The 11981-nt window shown below is 30.1% G+C and overlaps 1 protein-coding gene across 1 annotated transcript; it reads right to left on the bottom strand.

The window, feature by feature from the left end:
• Positions 1–249: 249 nt before the first annotated feature.
• Positions 250–3272, bottom strand: LOC124836191 (Plant calmodulin-binding protein-like protein). Its single transcript, XM_088112146.1, has 2 exons — positions 2835–3272; positions 250–2129 (listed from the first exon to the last, which is right to left on the bottom strand). Exon 2 carries the CDS (start codon positions 2061–2063, stop codon positions 507–509), a length of 1557 nt encoding a protein of 518 aa, XP_087968272.1. The 5' UTR covers positions 2064–2129; positions 2835–3272; the 3' UTR covers positions 250–506.
• Positions 3273–11981: the final 8709 nt, after the last annotated feature.

Below are 11981 nucleotides of genomic sequence, written 5' to 3'. Positions count from 1 at the left end.
TCTAACTTTGGATCACTCCTATCCTAATCAATCCAAATTCGCGAAGTGCTGGAAGCAATTGCCCTCCTTTAGTATGGCAAGAAAACAGCCACTTTGATTTGGGAAGATACACAATGTTTTTCCTAAACATATGCACAGTGCCAACAACTATTACTACACAGAATTGAAATTTTCACAAGTTCAGAGCACTTTTCATTTGCTGGCTAAATGAATTCCTAATCCATGCTATATTTTTTGAGTCAGATAAAATCAATAACAACAACAGATATGAATTTCAAGAACAGGATAAAGAGTGAACATAGTATTTTGAGCAATCTAATGAGTGGTGGTGAACAGAGATTCCTCTTTCAACTCTACACACCCAGGTCTTCTACAGGCAAGGCCAATCTATCTTTACTTCAGCTGAACCAACAGCTTGTTGGTTAACATTTACTGCAACAAGCTTGGATTTATTTTCCTATCATCTCTTTATAGAGTAAGAGAAATCTGGAAAATGTCTACCCAGATCAGTTGAAAATGTTTGCCAAAGTCCTTTTCTCTTCAAGAGATATTATATTTTCAAAGGCATCAATCAATGCTTTAACCTTGCCCTCTTCAACAAGCTTACTTGCTGCTGCTTCAATCACATTATCATACAATCCTTCTCCATCTTTCTTGTCCTTCACATCTTCAGGTCTCAAAACAACCTTCTCTGGACCAGTTCTAGCAGCAGACTTGGCATCAGTGCCGTTGTCCCTTGACACCTGTCCTCCCTCCATTTTAAGGATTTTCAGATTATCTTCATCAATTTGAGTTTCAGCCAATTCTCCACTCAACTTTTGCCCGTCCTTGTCTTCAGAAAAAGCAACCTCAACATCTTTTTGAGTCCTTCCATTCTCCTCAGTTTCCAGTGTATCCACATTAGCCTGGTATTCAAATTCATGATTTTGGGGAAGAACATCCTCTTCAGATTCAGTATTTGCACATTCAGAGTCCTCTTGGTCTTCTTGGGGTGAGGTTTGAGAAACTGAGGAGGGTGATAAGGAATTAGAACGGGGCAATTCAATTTCCTGGCTTTCGTTTTGATCAGATTGTGGACTTTGGTTTGCACTTTCTATCTTGATGACATACAAAGTCTTTTCCCGAGCCTCCTTATTGTGCTCTTCAGGTTCTACTCCTATAGCGGGTTGATTTATAAGATGAGGCACAATTTTCAGGCCTCTGTGCTTTCTTGCACTAACGCTTCCAATGCCTCCGGGTGAAGACCTTGGTGAGGTTTTTCTCTTTTTTAACTTAATCTTACTAATCCTTTGGCCACCAAGTCCCTCAGAAGAATTCATAGAAGATGTGATCTTCATTGAAGTAGCATGCTTTTCGGACAACTGCATTTCTTTATCTTCAAAAGAAGACACCTTTGGTGAAGCTTGCTTCATCGTAGACATAGATTTTGATGAAGCTTTGACTATTTTGGGAGTTAATTTGGGATGAGTTTGCACCCTCTCAGAAGTTGCTGCTGGTGAAGATTCCACCCTTTTGGAAGTTGGTTTTGATGGAATCTCCCCCTCAAAATTTGAAGATTTTTCCCCTCTCCTTGTTTCGATGATTGAAGAAATGTGTGATTTTGAAAGGAATGATGATTCGGCCCTGAGCAGTGATGCTTTGCCCGTGTTTTCCAGAACTTTATTCCCTGTCTGCTTTTGGCTGCCAGTTGATTTTGATTGGAGTTCCACCTTATTTGTTTCAGAGTCATCAGAAATCTGAATGACAGAATTAACTGAATCACTGCTTTTCACTGTTGAAATCTGTGTTGGCTTGGAATGAAGTGAAGCTTTCTGTTTGGCAACTGATATCGTTATCCCACCATTACTGTCCTCTGAACTTCTAGAAAGTGATTTTCTTCCAGCTCTCTTAAGCATGGAGAGTGTCTCCTTTGCTTCCTCCACATTCATCCTCCCATATTTACAAATATCATGACAGGAGCCAATAGATGCTCTGAGATAACGAGGAACAACAACTTTTCTTTCATTATTTCCAGAGCTTTCTATTCCAACTGAGTGCCTTCTTAATTCGGCACCACTTGACATTGTTACTTCTGAGATCAGAGATGAATCAACCCTTTGCTACGCAGAACAAGATCTGCGGCAAATATCCTTAAATAAAGAAACAAAGCTATTTTTAAATAAAACCAAAAACGAAGTAATGACTGATTAACAGCAAAAAGCAATATAATGATCAATATTCAAATTTGTTAAGATTAGAAGCAACAAAATTTATCAACCGTGCTTCAAAACTAAATACGAGATAATGTCAGATAACAAGAAAAGTACCGTTCTCAGCGCAATCTTTGGAAGCTAACAAAAACAGAATATGTTTAAAGCAAATCTCAATTTAGGCTAGAAAGTTCCATAGTGTTCAGAAAAAAAAAAATGATTTTATAATTTTTTATGATTTGAAACTCACTGAAAATGAACAAAAAATCTTTACTGCACAAAATGAATTTGATTCAAACATATCATTCAATAAATAATACTCTCACGTCTAACACTTTTTCTTATAATATAAGCGTCTCGACCATGCAGCTATAAACTGACCCTAATGAAAAAAGAAGAAGGCACGTATGAAGCACATCAATAACAAAAGTACCAACGCAATCAACTAAGAGGAAAAGAACTACAAGATTACATTACAAACAGGTACATTTTGATCGCGATCAACTTAAACTATACTTGAGATAGAGTCTAATAATATTCATCCAAACAAAATGATGCATGCATCACTGATCATCACCCATTTCACGCAAACGAAAAAACACACAATTGAAGAAATTCACATTTATATTCTAATTAAAGCATCACCTTAAGCCGATTCTTCAAGCTTCATAGCCCACAGCTAGAAACCGTAACGGCCAAGCAAACTTCTCAGCAAAACACACACCGAAACGAACCAATCCAAGACAAAGCAGCAGGGACAAATATCCAAGCATGCTCTTAAAATTCACCAATATCACATATTTTTCAGCAAATCCATTCGTTTTGGGGAGAAAACCTGCAAAACCCAGACGATGATATTTTCAAAATAAGGTACCTTTGTTTTATACGTTCACAGCGGAGCCTCGGAAGCAAAAGGGTGCTTCAACTGAAAAGCGAGGCAAAGGGAAACGGAACGTAACAAATAGAACACTGAGCCATTCCTTTTGAAGGGTTTTCTCTTTTGGGAAGAGAACGTGCGTGCAAGAAAGCAACAGTTTCTGGTTTTTGTTTCTTCTGCTTCGTTCGTTCAGCTTGTTACTTCACTACGCGTTTCTATTGTTATGTTATCTTATCATTTATCATCATTATATAATACAAAATAGAAAATATAACGAAAATAGAAAAATAAATAAATAAACTTTTTTATTTTTGGTGTCCCATTCGAAATCTAATATTTAATGCACTCATGAACTGGTTTAATGACTTTTTTTTTCAAACTTTGCAAGCATTAAAAGTAAAATGTGATAATCTTGTCAAAATGCGAAAATGTATTTTTAAAATTTGATGATATGGAAAATTAATTTTGGCTTTTAATTATTTTTTCAATTCAAATTTCAAATTGTTAATAAGAAATTGAAATTCCAACATTAATTATCTTTTTATTTTTTTTACTGAAAAAAAAGACTTAATTTACACACACAAAAATTAAAAAAAAATCCAATACATTCACTTTATTAAGACATTAAAATTCTTCAAAAATCACAGAAATTCAAAATTTGAACAAAAAAAAAATCAACAAACACATTCACTTCAACACATTTTTTATTATTAACCAAATTAAAATTTAGCAAGAATCATAAATACGTGGTCCACATCTTGTCATTTAATATTATCACACCAAATGAATGTTTTCATTTATTTTGATCATTTAATATTTTTTTCAGTTAAAATTTGAATGAACATAACGTTTGGTTAACGGCATATTGTTAAAGACGTCAAAAAAGTATATTTTAGGACATTAATACACAATTCTTTTGGTTTGAAATTCATTTACTAAACTCTTTTGGCAGTAGTTTTTAACGTTAAATAATTTATTATTAACAATACGTGATATTGCAGTAAATAAAATCAAATAGATGTGAAGTAAATTATTAAAACTAAGATACCTCATATTTATTAATATAACTATAATTCATTAAAATTTTGGTAATTCAAAATTCTAATTATCTGAAAAAACATTTCGTCAATTTGACTGTGTATTAGCAAAGGTATTTGAAATAGAAAAATACAAATAAAATTAAGCATTCAATGTAAGAAAAGGGTATAATAATATTACTATACAAGGATTTCCATGGATTCATTAATCATGCTATTAGGGTTTCTATATATTATTAATCAAAAACACTTTTTTAAGATATCAATTTCAATATAGGTCAATGTTTTATGTCACAAAAATAATCCTTTATAATATAAGAGGTTGAATTAACACTTAAAGTATGTAAAAAGCTAAAAAAAATTATATAATTTTTAAAAACAAAATAAATTGATTTTTGTATTAAAGTAAATTGACCCAATAATTTAATTTTAATGCACAAACAAAAATGTGTAATTTTTTATTTTATCATCAAATAGATTGTAGTATATTTGAAAATGACTTAATTTTTGTAACAATTACTTGAAAATTTATACATTAAATATTTTTTGGTGTAAAAAATTATATTTACAATATATTAAAATTATACTCTAAAAATGTAGTTCATTTTTCTTGAAAAAAATGCAGTTTAAATTGTGTTTGATTTCAACTCCAAGAGTATTAGGTATGATAGAAAGATAAGTCATATTCGAGGTTTAAATGGAATGTTCTTTTATCTCCAATTAATAACTTAAAAAATTAAATATTTCATTATTAATGTAAGAACGGAATTTTCTCTTATCGACCTCACGATGGGTGTGACCTTTTACCAAATGACAACATTTAATTGGATTGAAAGAATTTAAATATGTATTCCAGAAAATAAAAAAGTGATAGAAAATTCACCTTTATAATTAAATTTAATTGGGACAAATAAAATAGTATATTACACTTCAATCATACCCTTGTTACCATATTCTTTCATTTCAATAATATTTTTATCATTGAGGTGCTTGAACTTCAAAACCTTAAAAACAAAGGTTTAATGTCTCGGTAGGTCCCTATTTTCGGCGTGAATCTCAAATAGGTCCCTTTTCTTTTCGGCGTCTCAATTGGGTCCCCATTTTTGTAAAATTGTAACAATTAGGGGTCTGCCGTCAAATTGGACAAACGGCCGTTTAATTGTTTCTTACGTGACATGAACAGTGTTTTCAGTAATGACACGTGGCATGATTCCCATCTGACACGTAAGAAACAATTAAACGGCCGTTTATCCAATTTGACGGCAGACCCCTAATTGTTACAATTTTACAAAAATGGGGACCCAATTGAGACGCCGAAAAGAAAAGGGACCTATTTGAAATTCACGCCGAAAATAGGGACCTACCGAGACATTAAACCAAAAACAAACAAGTCTTCCACTATGATATATATATATATATATATATATATATATATATATATATATATATATATATATATATAGGTCTTCCTACCTTTAAATTTTGGTAAAAGTAAGAAAAAAAAAGAACTATGATTTTCTTAAACAAATAAGAACATTTTAAAAAAAAAATTAAAGTATGATTCCTTTTGATCTTTCACCAAAATTTATAACAAACAAAATAAGCTAAAATTTGTTGAATTTCAGCTGGTAAAATATAGGATTTAATACTTATAATACTTAAACTTCACTAGAATTTAGGCTTAATTTGTTTTACCGAAGCACTTAAGATTGCAACCTATATCCGATTGGCTTACCTAATTACCTAATAACATGTTTTATCATTTTCACAAAAGTCAATTAACTTTGACACCATACATGTTAAAAAACCCTAGTAACAATTAACTAAAAATATGTATTTTGTTTAAATGATAAATTATTTACTAAACTTGACAAAACAAAACGGCGAAAGAGAACACAAAAGGAATTTTCAAGGAAAAGGAAAGAATTGAGGTCGTGTTTGGTACTTTTTGGAAGCTGAGTGGTGCTTCCCTCCCCATAATCACCCATACTATGTCCAAACACTTTTCTTAATTTCTTACTATGTTCCAAAAATATCATTACCTGAATTTCTGTAACTTAGTTTGTAGTAATATTTAATCATTGATTGAACACACTTTATAATATAAAAACAACATATACTATGTTATATATAACATTTAAATAAAGGTTAAATTTCAAAATGTTAAAAAATTTACGTCGAGAATAAATCAGTTTAAAATATATAAATAATACAAACTTTATTTTATATAAAATTAAATTAAATTTAAAGTCTATTTTTTAACATCCCAAAAATACAATCTAAAACTATATAATAGAATAATCACATTAAATAATAATCCAGATCAGTCTTACACTAAAGTAGAGCGTACGCTTATGACCGAACGACCTTACAGAAAGAGTTACAAATTTAAACTGTACAGTGGTACAAATCTGACCGAACGGTTTACAAAATACTATACCGAACGATCATACAAAACAAAAGAGGAAGGTGGTCGAACGATCACCTTACTATCAGGCTATTGCTACTGACCGAACGGTTCTACGGTTCAGTCTTAACCTCTACCTCTACTAGGTTTTCTTCTTCCAACGCCTCTTCCAACGCCTCTTCCAACAGTTCGTCTCCTTCTGCTCACATCCACACGGATGATCACTGCAATGACAAAGACGAATGTACAAAACAGACAAGACAGGAAACACAAGGTAAGTTTATGTAATTTAATTCATGTATAAACATACATTTCACACAAACAAACACACAAGATAAATTTCATCATACGTTTCATGCAAAGCCTAATACTAGACTGACTGTCCGGACTGCATGAAATCTGTGTAGCTACGACGTTCATGCACCTGGGTGATGTAGTAACTGGGATACCCTCAACAACTGCCACCCGAGGTTAGTCCTATCTGTCCAAATTAACCATAAGGACTAGGACCTCCTGTCGTTCCCACACATGACCTACCCTCCTTTACGTGAGGACGAGTACTCACGGAACATCAGGATGAACCGCCAGCTTAGCATGCCCACATTCATACTTTACCAATTTCAATATTCATTCATGAGTCATTCCTCCCCGGAACGATCGTCCATAATCCAAAACATTTCATCCATATCATATTCTCTTCATCTTTCATTAATAATCATCTCACTTAAACATTTCGCACAAAGATTCGTAAGGATACCAATTACCGAACGTTCAACTTTCACCTTTAAATAGACCGCACACTTGGAGTGTGACCGAGAGGTCTCCTGTTCCAGAACAGACTAAGGCCGGTAGGTTTACTATCAGGTTGAGAAGGAAACCGAGTGCAATAGATATAGCAAGAAACGAATGGAGCGAACGTTAATTACAAAGTGGACCAATTAAATGAACTGACTCTTGAGAGCTCCAACCGAACACCGAAAAGACCATGCCAAGTACTAAGACTCTAGGCCGGAACCAATCGATACAGACACTTCAAGACATTCCAATAATAATACTTAGAAGAATTCACATGAAGAAACCGAACGCTTATGAATACTTAACTTATTTGAATTTACATCAAGAAATCCGAATGCTAGTCAATAATCGAGCACGGTAGAGAGAAAACTCTGTTGAAGTTGGACGAACACTATTTTCATCAAGATAGATTATAAAAGAAACGAGTACGAGCACTTGGTGTAAGACCGAACACTACTCAGTACGAGCGCTTGGTGTAAGACCGATCACTACTCAGTATGAGCGCTGGGTGTAAAACCGAGTACTACTAAACTTATATTAGAAGGTTTGATAAATATAATAAGATACCATTTGGAGTAGTGTTTAAGAACAAACGAAAATATACAAATACATACATATACATATATATATATATATATATACATACATATATATATATACATACATATATATATATATATATATATATATATATACATACATATATATATATATATATATATATATATATATATATATATACATACATATATATATATATATATATACATATATATACATACATATATATATATATATATATATATATACTTAAGTTTATAACCGAATACCAAGAAACAACTATGCCTGGCCGAACGCTCATGCATAGTATTACGAAATGAAGACGTTTGTCCTCAACTAGGATTCTTCCCAAATGAAAGAATCCAATCCCACCAAGTTCACTAGAAAAACCGAACGGTCAAGGATCATTCAGTGACGAGCGTACACTTTCATAGAGAAATTTCATATTAAAATTCTTTATATCAGTTCATTTCTCAACATCTATTTTCATAAGATCAAACTTCAATGTCATAGTAAATAATCATATTTCATATAAACAAGCATATCAACAATCATACTTCATATACATTCAACCACTCAACAACATGCATTCATTAACAACGAACGTACAAGCGAACATACAATTAAATTAGATAATCTTCCCTTACCTCTGAGCGTGACCGAACGTTCCCAGAGACAGAACTACAAGTACTTCTCCAAAACTAAACCAAACAAAAGACCAACAATGGCTCAGAACGAGATGAACTCAGGCAACCAGAATATTGGTTTACATGTGCCAGAAAACGAACGGCTAAACGAGAAGAAGAACTTACCAGTTCAGAACCCGAAACCTATCGGTTCAAATTGAAGCTCTTGATGCCGGAAGTGCTTCTACGGTGTCTGAATGGAGATCGGAGAAGAGAAAGGTTGAGATTTCGTAGAGAAGGAAAGGTTTTTAGAGAGAAGGAGGAGAAAATGAGATTCTCAGAATCTGGGGAAGAAGGGTGCATACAGAGAGAGTGGCGTGAATTTCTGAAAATCAAGTTTTCTTTCCCACGTCAAAACGAGCGTCCGCTCATCTGCCGACACCTGTCTTCCAGTATCTGATTTCCGGATCCTCTTCTCTTGACACCTGGCGTCCGTCATCTGAGTGTCGAGTCCCCTTCTTGACACGTGAACTCCACTAAAACGAATCATGAGTGCGTTTTAAATGGGCTCTGACAATTTTTCTTAAAAAAAAACCAACATATATTAAAAGATGTAAAAATTGTATGCTCGAAAGCATTCAAAGAGACAGGTAATGGATAAAATCCTTGCTAAATTTATATAAAAATATTTAAACACTTTACTTTCATGATCTTTTAACAAATAAATTTTTTCTTCCATATTTTTTATTTATAATCATCAAAAACACTAGTCCGTTGTATCCAAAACTTGCTAAATTCCTGAAATACGTTTGGGTTAGTTTGAAAATAAAAATATGGAAATTTAATTCAATTCAATGTTAACAATAAATATTTGGTCTTAAGTAACAGTTTAAAATTTAAATTCCTTACGAAATTTCTAGACAGCTTCCTATTGAGTTTTAGAGAAGGTGAATACGTATATGCAACCATTCACTTATGAAAAATACAATTTAAATCATCACAGAAAACAAATTTTTAAACCTCAAACAAACACAATAATTAAAATTAACTAACAGAAGGAATTTAAATAAAAATATAATTTTCAAAATATCACCAAATATGGTACACACCTTTCATTTGCGTCCCTATTGTTCTTCTGCAAAAAAAAAAAAGTTCTGATTATAACCCAAATGTAGAAAATCTGTTGACAGTCTTTTATTTCTCAGAATTCTATTTTTATGTTAATTTTGTTGGTTTATTTATAAATTGTGTAAAATTTGTCAAACATGTTTATCTTCAAATACTCAAAATAGTTTACGATTGAATAAAACATATTGAATTTCGTTTACCTATGAAAATGATTCCAAAGATGCACGAAGAAAAAAAAAGGTTTTGAAATTATTCAATTGTGCTAATTCTGGTTGAAATTTTTTCTTTAGACATTGATATAAATAATTCATTTAATTATTAATTATTATTTACAGGGTGAAGTGATATTGATTTATTGATTTAATGATTTACCATCTATTCATCTCTCTAATGAGATTAGATTTTCATAAAGTAATTCAAAAACACTTTATTACCAATTTAATCAGTTTACCAATTTTATTGATTCAATGGAAATGAAGATACAAAAAAAAACTAGAGACTAGAACCCCGTACAACAAATTTTAAAAAAATGAAATTTCATAAGTAAAAGTTTATATAATGGATAACAGACACCTAAAATCAATAAGAAAAAAAACATTTATTGTGTATCTTTGTTAATTCTCCTTATGTTAAATTTGTCATTCCAAAGTCAAATTTATTTTTAATATATTAATTAAAACAAATATAATTTGAATTAAAATAATTCCACCAAAACTTCTAACAAAAATTAGTTTCAGATTTTAAAATTTTCAAACATAAGCTTGAAAATTTGAAAATTTTAAGTGTGCCTTTTGAATTTAAATTTGAAAATTTTAAGTGTGCTTTTTGAATTTAAAGTGGAATAAATAGAAATGAATTACATGAATAACTTAATATTTTGAATAAAAAAAACAAAACATACAAAACATTTAAACGAAGATAATAATTATACATTTCAATATAAGTTAGTGAAACCACTTAAATGCTTATGTTTTCCATATTGTGTATCTATTAAAACATAATTTCTTCTTTTATAGATGAAATTATTTTAGTCTTAGGAAAATGTTATATGTGTGTTTCAATGCAATATATCATAACTAGGAAAAGTGAAAATAATGAATAAATAAATAAAATTCAAACTTTAACAAATGAAAAAAAATAAAAAAAATATATATATATAATTTACTATATAGATACAGTATTTATCAAACAAATCCTATTATATTATTATTTGTTTTCTATAAAATTATATATGAAATAAAATATGTCACTAAATGATATATATATATATATATATATATATATATATATATATATATATATATATATTTAATTTCATATATTTTAAAACTTTGATTAGATTTTACTTTATATTATTTATAGAAAAATTCTTTTACAAAATTCATATTAAATTTTTTTACTGCATAAATTAAATAGAGAAAAAAACTTAAGTTACATTTTTGTAACTATTTAAAAAAATCAATTTCAGTTTGAAATTTATGATAAGTAACAATTTAATTTCAATATTTTAAAAAAATAATATTCATATTTTAAATAATGTAGAAATTTTAAAATTTGAAATATATGATAAGAAAGTTTAATGTAGAAAATTTGAAATATATAATAATAAAATTTAAATATGAAATTTGAAATAGTAAAAAACTGTACAAAAAGTTGTAACAAAATTTGAATTTGAACTCAATTTTAAAAATTTACAGAAAATTTAAGTCTCTTTAATATCTCCAAACAATTTTCACATATTTATTAATTACAGAAAATAAATTACTAGACCACCAAAACCATAATTAAATTAAGATAATCTATTTATATTTCTTTTTTAGTGAAAGTAATTTTGAAATTACATATTAATTACTCTCTTGGTTGTTTATTTCATAACATCTCAATTTAATAATATGAAACTAATAAAATAAAGAAACTATGATACAATGATATAAAAGTTTTTCTTAAGATTATAGGATTGAAGAAAAACAACATAGTCACGAGATAAAGCAACACATATTCGTTCTGAGATAGGTTATCTCCAAAACTAACGTCAGTAAAAGTAATCATTAAAGAAAAAACACAAACCAAATAACATAAAAGAAATGGTAAGCTAGTGTGCAAAAAAGATTTCATACAACAATCACAAAATTATCATCATACATCATTCATTCACAAAAATAATCATATCATATATGATGGCTCATATTAGACTCAATTATTCAGATAACATATTGAAGCAAAATCTTAGAAGTTCTTACATTTGTGGTGGTGGAACAACTCGTCCACCCAATTATCACACACAAGGTTAGTATGTTAACATTTTTTTACCAAGGTAATGTTGTAGAAGCTAACAATAAAAGAAAAAAGATTACGAACAAA

This window comes from Vigna umbellata, chromosome 4, assembly GCF_029865625.1.
Source record: "Vigna umbellata cultivar VRB3 chromosome 4, Vumbellata_1.0, whole genome shotgun sequence".
NCBI lineage: Eukaryota > Viridiplantae > Streptophyta > Magnoliopsida > Fabales > Fabaceae > Vigna > Vigna umbellata.
This window is presented reverse-complemented; position numbering and strand designations above follow the sequence as displayed.

Bases quoted from the DNA above. Each gene is read 5' to 3' on its own strand.
- LOC124836191 (XM_088112146.1), bottom strand. From the start codon at position 2,063: ATGTCAAGTGGTGCCGAATTAAGAAGGCACTCAGTTGGAATAGAAAGC.